The 17,993-nt window shown below is 43.1% G+C and overlaps 1 protein-coding gene and 2 pseudogenes across 2 annotated transcripts; 2 read left to right on the top strand and 1 right to left on the bottom strand.

Moving 5' to 3' along the window:
- Window positions 1–619: 619 nt before the first annotated feature.
- LOC115749844 (protein PHOSPHATE-INDUCED 1-like) lies at window positions 620–7,628 on the bottom strand. Of its 2 annotated transcripts, XR_007197626.1 has the most exons (3): window positions 6,490–7,628; window positions 1,955–1,960; window positions 620–631 (listed from the first exon to the last, which is right to left on the bottom strand). XR_007197626.1 is itself a non-coding variant. In XM_048275132.1 (1 exon), exon 1 carries the CDS (start codon window positions 7,508–7,510, stop codon window positions 6,566–6,568), a length of 945 nt encoding a protein of 314 aa, XP_048131089.1. In that variant the 5' UTR covers window positions 7,511–7,627; the 3' UTR covers window positions 6,471–6,565. The 2 variants fall into 2 exon arrangements, 1 of the variants encoding a protein (XP_048131089.1); XM_048275132.1 differs by lacking the exons at window positions 620–631; window positions 1,955–1,960 and having other exon boundaries at window positions 6,471–7,627.
- LOC115749818 lies at window positions 671–3,124 on the top strand (annotated as a pseudogene).
- An 8,940-nt stretch (window positions 7,629–16,568) lies between the features above and the next one.
- LOC125313739 lies at window positions 16,569–17,707 on the top strand (annotated as a pseudogene).
- Window positions 17,708–17,993: the final 286 nt, after the last annotated feature.

The raw sequence follows: 17,993 nt of genomic DNA, 5'->3' as shown, positions 1-17,993 counted from the left end.
ATGAAAAATATTTTTCGGATCTTTTTCATATTTTAGCCAAACAATGAAAAATATTGTTATTTTTCCAGAAAATAAATTTTTCAAAAATATTTTTTAAAATTTTTATATTTTTCGCGAAATAAACAGAGCCAAAATGTTATCTTGTATTTCAATTTTTTACGTTAGTTCTATCAAAAAAGGAATTCAAGATCCACGACTAGCAATAGTGTCGGATAGACTTTTTGATCTACTTTTACCCTCGAAAAGTGGGCATACATGAATGAAAAAGTGCAGCTTGCATTCTTCGTTCACCTTCGCTCAAATTTTGCTTCCCACTGCTTTTATATGTGGCCGGAATTTTGGAACATGAGAGGAAAAATAACTGGCACTGTTCTATTTAACAGCTTCCTAGGAAAAAAAATGAAGGCCGTGATTTGACGATCAGTTTAAATCACCATGCTCTTCTCATCCCCTACATCATCACATCTCTCTCGCCTCGCGTCGTCGCCCAACTTGGCCGGAATCGTGTGCCGACTCGTTTGATCGGATGGTCACCGACGTTGAGCCTCCCTTCCCTATCGTCTGGCCCCGCCTATAAGTGGACCAAACCTCACGTCCCCTCCCACCCCATAACCATTCCCGACTGCTCTTCCTTGCTCAGAACGAAGAGAAAAGAGAGAGTGAAAGAGAGATGGGTTTGAGAGAGATGACCCAGAGGCCACACGCAGTGTGCATCCCCTACCCAGCCCGGGGCCACATCATCCCCATGCTCAACCTCGCCAAGCTCCTCCACCACACCGGCTTCCACGTCACCTTCGTCAACACCGATTACAACCACAACCGCCTCCTCCTCTCCCACAGCCCCTCCTCCCTCCACGGCCTCCAGTCTTTCTGGTTCCGCAGCATCCCGGACGGCCTCCCCTCTCCGCTGCCGACACCACCCAGAATATCCGCGCCCGCTCCCAGTCCACGCGCAAGTTCTGCTTGCCCTACTTCCGTGACCTGCTCGAGAGGCTCAATGAGGAGAGCGCGAGGTTGGGTTCCCCGCTGGTGAGCTGCGTGGTGTCGGACAGCTTGATGAGCTTCACGCTTGATGCTGCCGAGGCGGTCGGGGTGCAGGAGGTCCTGTTCTGGACGGCGAGCGCATGCGGGTTCATGGGCTACGTGCAGTATCGCAGTCGTATTGACAAGGGTCTTAGTCCACTCAAAGGTATGCGTTAATAAGTAATTGTCTAATTTGGTATGTTTAAGTAATCTCACTTAGCCGATTTACGGCTAATAATTTTTCTTCTCTTCTTTGTGGTGTTGTTTTGCCGTTTTATATTGTTTAGTTTTGTCTGTTCCTGATTTGCATCATAGTTTTCTCTTGGGCTGAGAACTTAATCGTGTCAACAGTAAAATGTAGAATTTAAGATTAAGATGTAAAAACCTTGCTCCGGAGCTTATTTATTGTTTACGACTTGATCATTTCGTATAACCTTCAACAACCATCTCGCGTTTCCCTTAATCTAAGTAGCAAATGAATCGACAACGCAATTTATGACGTGTGACACCATAAACGACATCATAAAAATGAACTCTTAATTTTTTAAAGAAGCGAATCCTTTGGGCGGAGCTATTACATAGATAAGCTAATTTCAAAAAATGGGTTTAAACATTATACGAGTATTTTACGTATCGCGAATTGGTTACAAATGAATTTACAACTTTCTTATCCCAAATTCACCTTTATTGACTCTTTCTTCGTTCTCTCTTGCCACACCAAGGTATGGGCATGGGTTTTTCTAGATTGGATTAAATATAAAAGTGTTTTAGGAATATGGATCGAGTCGTGCATGTGTTAGGTAGGAATTGAGTTGAGTATTGGTCATTAGATTTGCAATTGAATAAATGGATCATCAATAGGTTAAATGGGTGTATTTGGATTGGATCATTTATGACTCTATCCAAATCCTACATGATCCACCGATTTAACCGATCTAATGAAAACCATGGCCACGGTTTGATTGATCTAACTCTAAATTTGCAGATGCAAGCTACTTGACAAATGGGTACCTAGACACCACCGTCGATTGGATACCCGGGATGAGAAACATCCGCCTGAGAGACTTACCGAGCGCCATCCGAACCGTTGACATAGACGACCTATTGGTCGAGTTCTGCTTTGGCGAGGCCGAGAGCGCGAAGAGAGCCTCGGCCATTGTTTTCAACACGTTCGACCGTTCAGAGCACGAGGTCCTCAACGCTCTCAAGGCCATCTTCCCCCCCATCTTCACCCTTGGTCCCCTTCACCTCCTCAGGGAGCAACTTCCCAATAACGACACCAAGTCTATCGGGTCCAGCCTGTGGGAGGAAGAGATGGGCTGTCTCGAGTGGCTCGACTTGAAACCACCCCACTCGGTCGTGTACTTGAATTCAATATATAAAATGGTCTATGAATTTTTAATTTATTCAATGCGATCCGTGTACTTCCGCAACATATTACACTTAGTTCCTAAACTATATAAAAATATTCAGTGTTGTCATTGTATTAATTTAAGTTCGGAGACAACATTTAACATGTACCGAAAGTCCATGGGCCATATTAAACGAATTAAAAGTTCATGAATCATATTGTATATGAAGGTATAGTTCATTGATCATATTATATATTGAGCCAAAGCTCATGAACAATTTGTGTCATACTCCGTCATATAAGCTTCCACAAGAAGAATGCAAATGGCCGAAAGGGTTGACATTTGGAAAACTTTTCTTCTTATGAGGAATACTATTTTCGCGGATCACGTATCGCGGGACCCATGTTTGATTGACCTCAGCAATGAAGTAAATGTTTAAAATTTCAGTGAGCCGTGGATTGCTTCGCCTCCTGCCCCTAGGCTCATCTAAAACAACGTCCTCTAGGCTCTAGGAAAATCGTTTGGCTAGGTATTTTAGGTATTTTATTTATGCTTCAATTGAAATGTATCAATTTCCAAGACATTGGTCGTGCAAAATACAAAGGCAATCGGTACCCTGAAACTTCCTTAATTAATAGCTCAACAAGAGTCTCCAAGACACTCATTAACGAAATTCCTGTTTTGTCAAGGCTCCACCGTGTTGGATCTCTATTCCATGTGTTCATGTGTGCATGTATGTGCAGAGCTAGAGTGCTTGATTTGGCTGGAAATTGGCGGCCGGTGGATGAATTTCTGTGATCGGAAAATAGTTTAGGTGGTCGCTGGCGGCGGTCCGGTAACGTCGTGATTGGTGGGCCGATGAGGATGAGTTGATGATTGGACGGTGGGCGTCGAACGTAGACATCAAATCAGATGAAGGTCGGTCGAGCGTTCGTCTGACGAACAATATGATGCCGTGAACTGTGAAGACGTTCTCGGTGAAGGACGCTCGAACAAGAGAAGAAGAAGAAGAAAAAAAAAAGGAGAAAATGTGGGCTGAATGTTAATAAGACCAGGTCGACAGTTTATGGGCTGAGCTTGAAATCGGGCTTAGAATGACCAAGGGCCGAAAGCCGCAATTTTGGGCTTGAGCTGTTGCAATGGCTTAAGCCTATCAGACCATGGCCATATTCGGACCGGGTCCGTACCCGATCCGAATGTATGGATCTTGCCCTGACCCTAGTTTGGAATTAGTTTTACATTTTCCTAGATTAGAATGCACATGCTTTAGAAATTTTAATAAACATTTTAGGATCAACATAGTTTTAAAAAATATGAAAATCTTTGGACAATAACTGAAGTGAAAAATAAAGAACCTCATAGGACTTTACAATAGGGATTTGGATGTTTTTAGAGACAAATATTAGGGTGCCATTTTAGCATTTTTTGCTTGATTGTTTGCTTTTAATACATTGATTGTTATGTTCAATTTCCACTTGGTTAGGAAATCATATGATCATAACAAATAAATAATAATGTATTGCATGGAGACTTAGCATATGAGAACTTTAGAGCTTATAATTAATGAAAAGACTAATTGGACACGTTTACCAAATAAATAATCAAGTTTAGGTATCGAAAGGGCACTGGTTACATAGCTAGTGCTATAGAGTCCCCGAACTTAAAAAACTCTGGTTACGTGGAAAGTGAGGTACCCCGACATTCCTTACTTGATTTCTATCCGATCCCAATACATTAGTAGTGACTCATCACATAGAATCCACAAAGAGATGATTGAAACTAAATTTAAATACATCAAATATCACGCGAGGTATGACATTGGGAGAGTCCATGTTCAGAATTGATGGACCGCTTTGGATTTAGCTATTTGATGATATGTTCAAGCCATATTTTAGAGTTGCCAATTCGGATCGTTTTTCGAGTAAGTACGTCTAAATTTATTTTCGAGAGTAATTCACTTGGGGGTAGGTCGCGACATGCTCATTGTACTAGGCGGATATCGACAGATTCATCATCTTTGATTTGTTGAAACTAGAGACGATGAACTTAATTAGAAAAATTACGGCTCAATTTACAAAATCGAAAACCTAAAGAAAACAGTGTGAATTTAGTGATCAAATGTACATTGTGGGACAATTTTCCAACCATTTCGAGTTCTATCTGAAATCTATCAACAACTCACACGCTTAATTTTTCTCAAATCTAAAACTCCCGGAACTTTAAAAATACTTTTATATGGTCAATTAAATTTTCGCACTCTGTTTTTTTTTTTTTTTTTTTCACAATTTCAAAGTTTAATGACTTAAATCGTGACGATTTTTTTTTTTTTTCACAGAAGGCATCAATTCTTGGTTTGCCAAGTGAAGAAGAAATTATTCGGTGGTTAGCAACTACCACGTCATAAGCTTATGTGGCGTGCATGTTCTACTAAAAAAGTGACACATGTCCTACGACATGGAAAAGATGAAAAATGAGAAACTAAAATAAAGAGCTTTCGTTTCTCTTTCGTCTACAAAAAGCACTGAGCACAAGCAGGCCTTTATTGCTTGCTCTCTTTCTCCCTCCCTCCCTCTCTCTCCTCCTTTACGTTTCAACCTCTGTCTTCTGTAAAAATGATTTCACCCTCTCTTCCTCTCCCTCGTTCACCTCAAGCCCTCCCCTCCTTCTTCTTTGCCTTCGTCCTTATAGCCATCGTCGCCTCTCCAACTGCAAAAATCGCCGACTTGGCCTCTCCTAAAACTCATCATATTTTAATGTCACCGAAGTTACGTAAATCATTGATCTGTTTTAGTAACCCGAGTCCAAAAGTTGTATTTAAAGCTTGAGAAAAAATCGAGTACTGATTAGTATAAAACAGTTGTTTGAGCATGTCTTAATGTCCCCGAAATCGTCCGGGTTGGAATTAGTTGTTCGATGATGCTTCATTGCTCTTTGTTTGAAGGGATCACCAAGCGTTTGTGAAAATGACCGGATGAGATCGCATATATATTTGAGAGGCGTCTTTCTAGAACTTAATGCGGGTTTAGCAACGACAATGCCGATACGCGCCAAGGAGACTTTGGATCTTCGGCTTGATTTTGATTTTGTAGACATGCTCCTTATGCCTGGGCGAAATGAACTAAGAAGAATCGCCTTGGAGGATCTAGATGCGGGCCTTCGGTTGTTATCCACATTATATAGATCTTTTTGGGTTAGAAAAGCTTGTAATGTTCTTTCGGCCTGGTGCGATTATAAATGATGTATCACGAAATTGATTGAGTTCGTTTAGGGGATTATTTGTATTGTTAGTAAAAAATCACAAATGCGGTGGCTAACAAATATAACCAGAACGTGAACTAGAAATCTCAAAATTATAAAGAAGGTAGATTCCTAAACAAGACTTAGAATCAGACTCCAATGTGGTTGTCTTCAGTTGGCGTACAGCACGGGGAGAGACACTCCCGAGGGACTTGATTTGAAGAAGACGCAGAAGCGGGTGTTGTAAAGGCGCACCCCCAAGAGAAGCATGTCAACTGTCCAGACACGAGCAAAGGAAGAAAATTATACTGGTTTATAATAGCCAGAACCCCAAAACTCGGTGCGCCCACCGGTATATCTAGCATCGCAGGCCTCTTCCACTTCAAAATCGTTGGCCACGTACCCAAGTCCGACATGGGGAGCGAATTAGAAGTAGAAGACGAAGAAGAAGAGTTCAAGAAGCCAATGGGCGATCTTTGGAGCGAAGCCGCAAAGGCGATGATGGCGACAAAGAGGGAGGTGAAGAAGAAGGAGAAGGGGACGGCTTGAGGTGAATGGGGGAGAGGATGAGAGGGTGAAAGAGGAGAGAGAGAGACGGAGAGAAAGAGCAAGCAATAAATGCTTGCTTGTGCTCAGTGCTTTTTTGCAGAGGAAAGAGAAACGAGAGCTTTTTATTTTAGTTTCTCATTTTTCATCTTTTCCATGTCGGAGGACATGTGTCATTATTTTAGTGGAGCACGCACGCTACATAGGCTTATGACGTGGCAGTTGCTAACCACCGAATAATTTCTCGAAGGACAAGTGACGTGGCAAATTATAGCAATAACAATATCCATCATACTGGCGAAAACCGGTTACACTCAAATTAAATAAACTGGTCGTTTTATGACATCATTATGTACAGAACAGGCAACTATACAGCAGGAAGCCACGTGTCATCTCAACAGGGTCTCTCACACCATCGTAGAACACTGCGACGTCGTCGGGTCAAACAGCGCGGGCAACAGATACTTTCTCCCGTTCACCCCCTGCGCGTTGTAACTCCCGCCCGTCCCCGAGTCCACCAGCAGCTCCCCGGCGTACCCCGGGTACGACCCCTTCCCGAAGCTCCCCGTGCAAGCCGACGCCACGTCCGTCGGCGCACCGGCCGCGCCGACCGAGTACCCGTTCCCGAACGGGTTCGTCACCGTCCCGGCCAGGAGGCTCGCGACGTTGATCACCATCCCGTCGGCCCCCACGTCGCCGTTGGGCGCGCCGAGCGGCGGCGACTGCGGGCCGTAGATCGGCTGGTGGAAAGGCCACGCGCACTGCCCAGGGCACTGGGTCGCCGAGTTGCCGACCCAGATGAACGGCCGCCGCCCGACGGAGCCGTGGGTGCCGCAGCCGCTGACGCAGAAGCCCTCGACGGCGACGTCCTGGGCCGTGAGGACGAGGGCCAGCTCGCCCGCGCCGGGCCCCGAGCTGAGCTTCTGCGCCAGCTCGGTGATCTGAGTCCGCTTCAGCAATTTGCCCATGGAGCAGCTCTCGTCGTCGAACTGGCTCGCCAACGCGACGCGGGACTGTTTCTTGCCGGCCTTCTGCAGGTAGGTTTGGACGGTGCCCCACCATTTCGCCGCAGAGGGGACGGATGATGGCGACTGGTGTTGGGTCTGCTGGGGAGTGAGAGAGAGGAGGAAGTCGGAGATGATCGATTTCTGGGCGGGCGTGAACTTGCCGTACCAGATGACGGAGACGCGGAGGTCGCCGTCGAGCAAGAGGCCCTTGTGGTACTTCGCCACCATGGGAGGCGGTTGGTACAGGGCAGCGAGCTTCCTCGATCCCCAACAAACATTGGCGAAGCTCACTTGGAGAAGAACAAGATAAAGGACGAGACATTGGGGGGAAAGAGGGAATCCCATTATCGGAAATTGGTCGGAGAACGATGTGATGACAAATTCAGAGCGAGAGGATGAGATTGATTTGAGCTGTTGAGTTTGGAGAGTGAGGAAAAACAGAGGAGGAGGAGAGAGTATATATAGGAGAAGTGGTTCATGAACCGGGGGGATGGGCTGGGAAGGAGTTAAAAGTTGCAGCTTTCCTTGGCAGCTTCACAGATGAAAGTGTTTTCAGGGATCACGAGAACTTGGAAAGAGAGGATAGGAGGAGGTCACATCTGCCATTATTACACCTCTCTCTCTCCCCATCTAATCCCTTGCATAGTTTAACTTTTTACACAGAAAGACAGAGCGTGAAAAATGTTTTACACAAGCAGCTCCACAATGGCACAATGCAATTGATTTTTGTAAATAGCTCGGTAGAAGAGAATGGACAGTAGAGATTTTTGGAAACTAGTACCAAGACATGGTGCATAAGTCTGATCAAGGTAATAAGCTCGTGGACCGGATTGGGCCGGGTTTCATTTCTTCGGAGAACGATTCGAAGATGAGTTAGACTGTAGGTTAACGTTTTACATGAATCTCGATTGATTCGAGTTTTTTTTTTCTTTTCAATTAAACTATGAATTCAATAGGATCAATACTGAATGCCACGACCTGTCTTGTTCATTAGGTTCGAGTTACTTTGGATTTGATTTCCAATTGCTCATTATCAAATTCAATTCCTTTCGATTTCATGTTTTTGATGAGCGCACATAACCAAAATAAGTTAGTATTCAGGTGGTGGCTTGTAGTTTCGGACTCAAGTTCGATCGGATCCGTGTCTATAGGATATTGTTAATCAACTCGATTAGGTTGGAGTGGATTTTCAAGTAGGCTAGGCAAGTTCATTGAGTCGAGTCAGAAATTACTAGCTCGAATCACAAAATGTACAACATTTGTCAGACGCTATATTCCTTTTTGGTGACATTTAGGGTAGTTTCTACCATTTCATGTGCGTCATCAATTTAGTTTGGTATATCAAGTGCTTTTCCTTCCCGAAGTGCTTTGAGCTTTCCCAAATAGTAAGTGAATGGACCATATGAAATGATATAGGAATTTGAATTCATTTCTTTCAAGTGTCTTTCAATAATCAGCTACACATGTATATCGTTAACGACTTAACTTTCAAATTTTTCATTTCGCATTACTTTTCTCCTACTACTGTTAGATTCAAAAAATTGTTTAAACCTCTTGAGATCAATTGCGTGATCATTTACTCTAAAAATGTAAATAATTGGAATCCAACGTGAACAATATTTTATATCTTATACATATCGTGACATCTTTCGTCTGCCTAATTAATACAAGAGAGGAGTTGTTACCAGCTTCCCATTTCTTAATCAAAGAGTACTATAAAGTTTTACATATATTATTATAATCTACTGATGATTTAAGATTTTAAAATGAATTAGGGAAAGTAGTAATTTTTATGAAACTTTGCTGGCATTCTGTTGGGTTTCCAATGCTAGAGGAACTGCGGATTCGCATGGCTGGAACTATTGGGGGCGCACGTGCTTTAGGTTCTTTCCTAGGCGTTTCTCTCGTTTCCTCTAACATAGATAGCACGTAAATCGATAATTTCATTGTTTTTGTTGACACTTGAAGGAATAGGATCAGACATGATTTTACCTATGTTGGATGATTAACGTGAGGATTTACCAATACCATAACGCGGACCGCGCAACCGCAGGAATCCCATGCCCTACTTTTCAAATCGGTTATCTCAAGACTCATCGACAGATTCATCAAACAGGTGGGTTAGTCATGTCATAAATGGTCCGATCCAAATAAACTCATTTAACTCATTTTTTGTCCCTTTATTGCAATGCTAATTTAGTGACTCATATTCATACCCCACTCATTCCACATTCCTAAAATATTTCTATATTTAATCCGATCTAGAAAAATTCATACCCAAACCGAGGTGAGAGTGCAAAGTGAGCGAGTACAAGATCGAGATAAGACGAGCGGGAATGAACAAAGAACCATAGAGGTGAGCTGGACCTAAATAAGTTATAAACCTGTTTACGATACATTTATAATCTATTTTAACACTCATGTATGTTTGCCCTCCCCGTCTAGATTCATCTAGCCTTTCGGGTCGTTGAAGGTGTCCGATGGGAGTAGGGAAAGGAATCTGCATAATGCCCATACGGAGGTAGGTGAGGTGGATGCTTTGAATGGTTTTATGCCCATGGCAGTACATTGTATTGGCTCGTCTGTGGGATTCGTAAAGAAAGAACTTTTTTCCCTTCCCTCCATGCCGAGACATAAGCAAAGCATCAACCTTTCCCATCCCTGCTGTTACTCACATGACATCTCCACATCCCTATCATGTTCCGAGAATCTGTGGGGAGAGAGAGAGAGTACAAGCTTTGGCCATTTGCCACTCAAGGTATACTTCTCCGTGTGAAAATGGAAGGGACTACAAGGGCTTCAATTCCTAAGTTCATTTCCAGCCATAACACGGCGAAATTGTCCGAAAAGTCCAAAAACCTATTGCGAAGTAAAAATTTAGAACTAAATTAACGAAATTGGCTATCCTAAGTGGCACTACCGGCATCCAAATCAGCGATTTCCACTTAAAATTGGTTGGATATAGTCAATTGACAAATGGTAAAAAAGGTTTGGAACTCAATTGTCGAAATTGAAAGGTTCATAAGTGAATTGATTAAAGTGCAGTAGGTTTAGGAATTTTTGGACAGTTTTTCCTACAAGAATATCTCACATCTGCCGTTATCTTAGCCATTAAAATGGTAGATGTGCTTATGTTCGATCTATGTAGCTAAGAGTGTAAATCGAGGACATTGACTCATCTACAAATGGAGAGGATTGCAATCAAATCAAGCAAAGTCTAGCTAGATGAGAATTGCGATCCTCTAAATTCACGGGATATATCTACACGTTAAATTTAGCTTCCTCATATGATTGACCAATAGGCAATCAAGTTTAAGGACCTTATCCACATGTCGCCAAAGAATATCGTGAGTTTATCAAAATGTCCTTGCTTATTTTGGAGAAAATTTCGGCCCCATGACCAAAACCCGTAAGAACTCTCTCTCTCTCTCTCTCTCTCTCTCTCTCTCTCTCAAATTATAAAGAGTTATAAACCTATTACACTTTTGTCAATTCAGTCATAAACATTTGAACTGTGCCAATTTTATTTTATTTTTTGGGTCGAAACTGTGTCACTTGAATGCTAAACATTTTCATGTTTTGTTAATTGAGTAATTCGGCCAATTTTGTATACTCGACCATACTAGACGAGTTCCTACCTAAAAATTACATAAAACTCTATACTAACTAAACATAATTTTTAATCGATTCTCTTCCATAATGAAAAATAGGAAAAAGCAAAAGGCTGGCGAGGATAGCACCATGTCTTAAGCATACCGCTCGTGCAAGTTTAAACAATTCCGCGATCTACTTTGCGGAAGGTAACCATGCTTGCAAGCATTGCTACAAAATGCCTTCGTTCATCACCCTCAATCCAGGCTGGCTTTGCTCGATCTCTTCAAATTTCCATTTTTTTATTGGCATCCCAAGAAGATTAAGTAGAGCTGCCCATTCATATTCAATGTCGAAAACCACTCGTCATCAATCGACACGAGCAGAGGAGAAGAGCCACGACGACGCAACGCGAGATTTGGACATCTTTCTTGATTAATTTGATAAGAATCCAGGAAGGTATGCGTCTGACCTATAAGGCATTATTGAGGAGATTGGGGTATAGTTGGGGGCCAAGGCTTTAGAAAACGAAAGAAGAAAATCCCTAACAAAAGATTTGGAACGCTTCGTTCGTGCTTCATGCATGGCCGATCGTTGAATAATCAAATTTCTCATCTAGGGCAAATAGTCAAACGGAAAGAATCCAGACACGGAGACAACTCCAGCTACGAGCCATGAAGTCTCACAGACAGAAAGAATCCGTGCCCTCATTCAAAAGCAAAGTCAAAAGTTAGCTGCCGGAGTCCCCACGAATCAATCTAATCGACCGACTCCTGTGTTGTCTGCTAGTGCGGGGCAAAGACAGGCGTGTCCAGAGAAACAAAATACCCACTAAACACGTAGGTTGCCCCACAAGATTAAGTTATGAAAACCCTCCGGGCGGGTGTTTAGGTCATCGCACGAGGGTTTCTTGCCAAATTATTTCTTGCCCCAGTTGATTTGCACGCAAGAATGGAACAGTCTGAGCTTGCATGTCTCGTGAATGTTAGGAGCTTCGGATAAGCTTGGGGATTAAACTATTCGATCTCGCGCGATTAAGCCCGTGAGCTGATTAGGCCTAGTTTAGTACGATCAAATGGTAGACAAATAGCTATAGCTGAAGTAGTTGATGGCGGGGGGGCTCTTTCTTTAGTGAAAAACAGCCATTGTTGTCTAGGCCACTTGCTCTTTTGAAAGCACAAAGCATCTGGGTCAAACCCTTTGAAAAAGCATCATCGTCGTCGCCTTTTTTCAATTATGTGGGTGTCCGTGGATTAATCAGCTTTGCTCTCGGGCTGGCCGGCCAACCCGGTGACAAGCGGTAACAGCCCACAATACTCAAGATCCGCTGCGGTTGAACGAGATGATCGATCTGTATCGACTTGATTTATATTCACGGATCAAGTAGTCAATGGCAATCAGGGGCATCTTATGTGTATCCAAATTAATCATGCCCATATAGCTTTTTTAACGATATTGTTGATTAATTTTGGCTTACCTTCATGAACCAATAATTAGGCCTTGAGCATTAGAGGTAAGCGACTCCACAGTCGGCAAGTTTCGCCTGAAACCTAAAACCTACCATGCATATCCTAGAACCTGTGACAGTAAGTTCCAAGATCTACTCGGATTTCACATGAACTCTTGATTGAATGATTGTAGTTAATCATCACATTTAATGATTACCATTGTTGCTACAATCTAGTGATTACGACTCATATTTAGACACACAAAAAATATGAAGCATTAACAAAATAAAAGTCTTAGTCATGCGTATCGTTGAAAATGAAACGTCAAACTAACGATTCCAGATTACACGCTTATCATCGGAAGTCATGAAATATGGCATGATCGCTCGAAAACGTAGAACAAGAAAAATACAAAAACTTATTCTAGATTCTACCCGAAACCCGACACTTACCCATCGTACCCGATTTTTCAATTTACAAAACTTGGAACCTACTCTACATATTTTGAAACTTGACACCCAATCGGTTTCCCATCGGTCCGGTTTCTGATTCTACCATGAAATTATGCTCACCCCTATTAAGCATTATAGAAGCCGCAATTTGCACTCATTACATATGGACTCGGCAAAACTAACTCCGCACTCGAGAAATCGCCTTAGCTTGCCTAGACAAAGGTTGTGAAATTTTAATCAACTCTCAAAAATCCAGCTCATCACCCGAGAATTTTCCAACTCTAAGCATATATTATTAGACACTATAGTTGAAGATGAGAGCACTGAGGTGTCTTGAACGTACAATTATCATATTGGTCCTCGCTTGCCTATGTCTAAAACTTCTAGGGCCGCCCCTATGGACAATTTTGAACGAAAAGATTCCAAAAACTTCTCCTCAGCGGTCGATTTTAGCCCTAACAGCGCACGAGCACAGCGCCCATATGCTTTGTCCCCATCAATCTTTTCATTCTGAAAGGGGCAGACCCAATTACCAAATCCACCTCTTTATAAATTCGTCATATTAGACATACACAATTTCAATCCTAGCCATACGTAGTTCTTGGACCGACGACTTTATGACATCTAGGTCGGACGCCGTCCGATTCTGCGTGCACTGGCCCCTCAGGCCTCATTACAAGAGTAAACGGAGGCGACAATATTGTCCTAGATTCGAAAGAGGCCAGGAAATCAAAGTAGTATGCATATAAAGACAAGGGAAATGGGTGGCATGAGCAATTTTGTGAGAGATCGCAAAGGGAAAGCTCGAATTTGTCTGTACATGGAAAATTTAGCCCATCCTCTTTCGTACGGTCCATAGGCTGATTCGAGGAGGCCTCCACATTAATTGCACGTCGTCTAGCATGTAATTAGGGGGCTAATTTCCTAAAAAAGCACCAACTTTAGATCTCATAGCGATTCTGGCCTAGATTTTTTTTATCTCATAAAAAAGCATCAACTTTAGGTCCAATGACGATTTTTGCCCAAATATTTTTTCTTCCCATAAAAAATCACCAATTTTAACTCAAGTCCCAAATCCGGCCGCCATTAATTTAGAACTAATCAAGGCTCATTTAATTAAGAATCTGTATTGAGTTATATTAAAGGGTATCGCCATTGTCATGAATTCAAAAAATTTAGTTCCTGAATGACCGGTTTAGGCGATTATGAAGTATTTGAGGCACTTGCACTATCTATGTTTGAAGAAGAACCAATGAAGACTCTTAATGTTTAATATTTAGGAACCGAGTTTATAAACATGATGCGTTTCGGCTTTCGGTGTATGCGGTAATTTCATTCTGATTTCTTCATTATTCAGCTATATCACTCTTCTCCAGTGAGTTTGAAAGATAGAGTGGATTAAGTATGTGGTCACCAACAAAAGAAGGCCACCGATTGCTAATGGTCGTGGCATTTTATCATCTGGTTTTTTCTAATTGTGGAGCTTTTGAAGGCAAATGAAGCTGCCAAAGATGTTGAAAATGATGCTTACCTCCTGCAAGGTGTACATCTCTAAAAGGTGAAACTGGTCCGCACTTGAAGCAATTGAATGAGCTGCTAAACTATTTCCGTAAGCGGCAGTGCTCAACGGGTTTGAAGATGAAATCTACAATAATGGCGGCCAGATTTGGAACTTGAGTTAAAGTTGGTGATTTTTCATGTGATGAAAAAAGTTCGGGCCAGAATCGTCATTGGACCTAAAGTTTGTGTTTTTTTATGAGACAAAAAAAGAAGTTTGGGCCAGAATCGTCATTAGACTTAAAGTTGGTGCTTTTTTAGGGAATTGGCCCTGTAATTAAGTAAAATTTTAGCAGAGTCTTACTCGCATAAGATAACTATAGCTTGAGTACATATTTAATATATTGATTATTGAATAATTAGGTATATACGGGCATTCAATTCGCTAAGTACTTCAATCATTGGCATCATTTAATGGACACGAGAAATTGAAACGTTGGGTTGCATTAGAGTCTTCTGTTTAATGGGATTTTGACGAATTTTGATTGCCTTATTGATTGACCCACAATCTCGATTTTGTCCAAGGCTTGGAGGGGTGGGAGAATGACGCATTGATATCCGTTTGCTTCACAAAAAACATATCATCCGTAATGTTTTTGTCATTGTCCATCATATGTATCATTCAAGAGAATAACATTTGGATTCCTTACTATATATCTCGCATTAGAAACCGTCAATTCGTATCCGCTATGAGTAGAGACGACCATTGGGAAGGCTCTGACAGGGCAAGCCCAAAGGTCAAATCTAATGTTTTGCCCAAACCCGCCCATATGATCATATCGAATTTTAAGCCCAAGCCTACCCATTCAGTAAAGGTGGCAAAGCATGAGATGGCTTAGAACTCCAGCGAGACTAGTGGGACTAGCGGGACTAGCAGCCCATCCATCCGCTGATCACCTATTACTATGAGAAATGCAGGATGAGTAGAAAACAATTACATATTTTATATATTTAGCATTTGTCTTTTTAATTACTAATTTTTCGTGCATCAAACGAATAAGATTTACATGACCAACAAATGATAGACACTTGATGGCAGAAAAAAAGAGTATAGTATCGATTTCTTAATTCCTCGAAAGAAGGGTTTGTCACATTCATTGCACAGATTACGTGTGCGAAATTGGGCATCGAAAATCTCCCATAAAAAAAAATAATAAGTTGCCAATATTTTGGGAAGAAGCAAATAATTTGAAACAGAAGGACTCCAGCGGAGAGAGCCCAAGTAGCTGTGAAGCCGTTAGGCGTTGAGCTTGCACCAGCTGGACTCGGGGAGACGACGTCGCGTCGAATGGATTCACGAGGGTCATTACGAAACGAAACGCGTTGGGCTCACGTGGGCCCCACACCCAAACCTCGGATACTCTGGGCCACTGACTCACTGCCAGCTGGTGCCCGTGTCCGGTACACGCTTTCCCATAAAGAATTAAAGATGGCTTCAAACTTCCAGCCTGTACTGTGGACAGTGGACACTACCCACTCTCCAACGTCTCCCTACGTGCTTCCCCCCTACTGCCCTTCCCCAACGCTATTGAGAAAGATCAGTGTAAGGTCACTTTCGTCCATTCAGCTGTAGCTAAGCTGGATTGCGGTTGCCCACTTTTTGTTTGAATTTCAGTTCATATCTCACAAAAAAAGCAACTATTATCTTTAAGGGAAAAAAATAACACAAATGACCTGAATTTTCATGTCATGTGCATCGCAATCTATAAATTTTAAATTTATTCAAAATCAGTTTCTGTCCTTTTCCCTTTTTGACTGTCTTTTTGTCGGTCGAAATTTCACAAGCTATTTCTAATTCGGCTTGCAGATGATAAGGGGTGTTCATATATCTCACATCACGTATACATATGATCTCATTCTATTGTAGCTTAAGTTTTTGGATACAAATTTTTAACTATTTGACTTTAAATGAGAACTAAAAGAACTTTAACAAAGTCTATATGGGTTATTTTGTCAAAATACAATAGGTAAGATAAACATTATCGTTTTTTTGCTTGTTGGCTACTTAAAGAGTTGTCTTAACAGTGTAAATGATGATTGAACGTGTAATCAAGAACTAGCAGTCCTTTTAATATCTTGCTGGCGAAGATCCAACTGGGAATTGCAAGACCATCCTCACCTCCTCAAAATTAATAATTACGCTCATGAGCTGCCCTCCTTTAGTCTCTTTCCAAGCAGGTTCATGCACTTTAACCCCACTTCTACGTTCCCCTCATATTCATTATTGTATTATATAGTTGTAAAATAAAACCTCAAAGCATCACCTTCATCCCATCCTTGTATAAATACTCCTCACTCATTTCAACTCAAACCACAACTTGAACAAAGCGAAGCTACCTCAGCTTTCATCATTCCTCAGTCTCAAGTCTCAACCCAAACTCTGCTACAATGGCATCGTTCTACGCTTCTAAAGCAGCTCTTCCGACACTCTTCCTCGCCCTCTGCCTCCTCCACATGGCCTCCGCCACCAGGAGGCTGGCCGAGCTGGTCCAAGACCAGTCCCCGCCCATGCTTTACCATAATGGCCCTCTCCTCTCCGGCAAGATCTCCGTCAACCTCATCTGGTACGGCGGCTTCAAGCCCTCCCAGCGCACCATCGTCTCCGACTTCGTCGCCTCGCTGTCTTCCGACTCTTCGGTTTCTCAGGCCCCTCCTTCCGTCTCTCAGTGGTGGAAGACGGTCGATAAGTACTACCACCTCTCGTCCTCCAAGAAACAAACGCCTTCGCTCACGCTCTCGCTCGGGAGGCAAGTCCTCGACGAGGGCTACTCGCTCGGGAAGTCCCTCACCAGCAAGCACCTCGTCGAGCTCGCGTCCCGGGGCGAGCAGCGGAACGCCGTCAACATCGTACTCACCTCCTCCGACGTCGCCGTCGAGGAGTTCTGCATGAGCCGTTGCGGCTCCCACGGCTCCGCCGTCGGCTCCGGCAAGGTCAACGGCAGAAGGTCCAAGTTCGCATACATCTGGGTGGGCAACTCGGAGACCCAGTGCCCGGGGCAGTGCGCGTGGCCGTTCCACCAGCCACTGTACGGCCCGAGAGCCCGCCTCTGGTGGCGCCCAACGGAGACGTGGGCGTCGACGGGATGGTAATCAACCTCGCAGGCCTCCTCGCGGGGACGGCCACGAACCCGTTCTCGAACGGGTACTACCAGGGCGAGGCGGGGGCGTCGCTGGAGGCGGCGTCGGCGTGCACCGGGATCTACGCCAACGGTGCGTACCCGGGCTACGCCGGGAACTTGCTGGTGGATGATGCGACGGGGGCGAGCTACAACGCGCACGGCGTCAACGGGAGGAAGTACCTGGTCCCTGCTCTCTACGATCCGTCCACGTCGTCCTGTTCGACGCTGGTGTGAGGGAAATGGCGACAGATCGAAACGATGGCGTTTAGGCTTACCAGATTGATTCATTCATTTGTTTATTGGTTTTTTGTTGCTCCATATTATAGCCATTAATTACAGTTAATGAGAAAGGCGAACCACTTTTGTTTGCTACAATTTATGCGCCAGTGCAAAGCAAGCGGACTAATCCACTCTTAATCAGAGGATTTCAGCTCTTTAATCACACTAATCAATAATAAAGCGGGCTGATTGTACCATCGGTGGAAGAAAAAAATTACGCTGTGAATGTATGCTCTAATTAATTATTCATTATACTATTGGGGAACAAATGGAGGTAATTGGGTCGAGGGTGCGAAAGAAATTGATTATTAATACTGGTTTTAGTCATTGGTAATGGTAAAAGGCACGTGGGATGAGCATTCTTGATATTTCTTAGTGAAAA

Source organism: Rhodamnia argentea, chromosome 2 (assembly GCF_020921035.1).
Source record: "Rhodamnia argentea isolate NSW1041297 chromosome 2, ASM2092103v1, whole genome shotgun sequence".
In the NCBI taxonomy this organism is placed as follows: domain Eukaryota; kingdom Viridiplantae; phylum Streptophyta; class Magnoliopsida; order Myrtales; family Myrtaceae; genus Rhodamnia; species Rhodamnia argentea.
The sequence above is the reverse complement of the archived record's forward strand: the minus strand, read 5'-3'. Positions and strand labels throughout refer to the sequence as shown.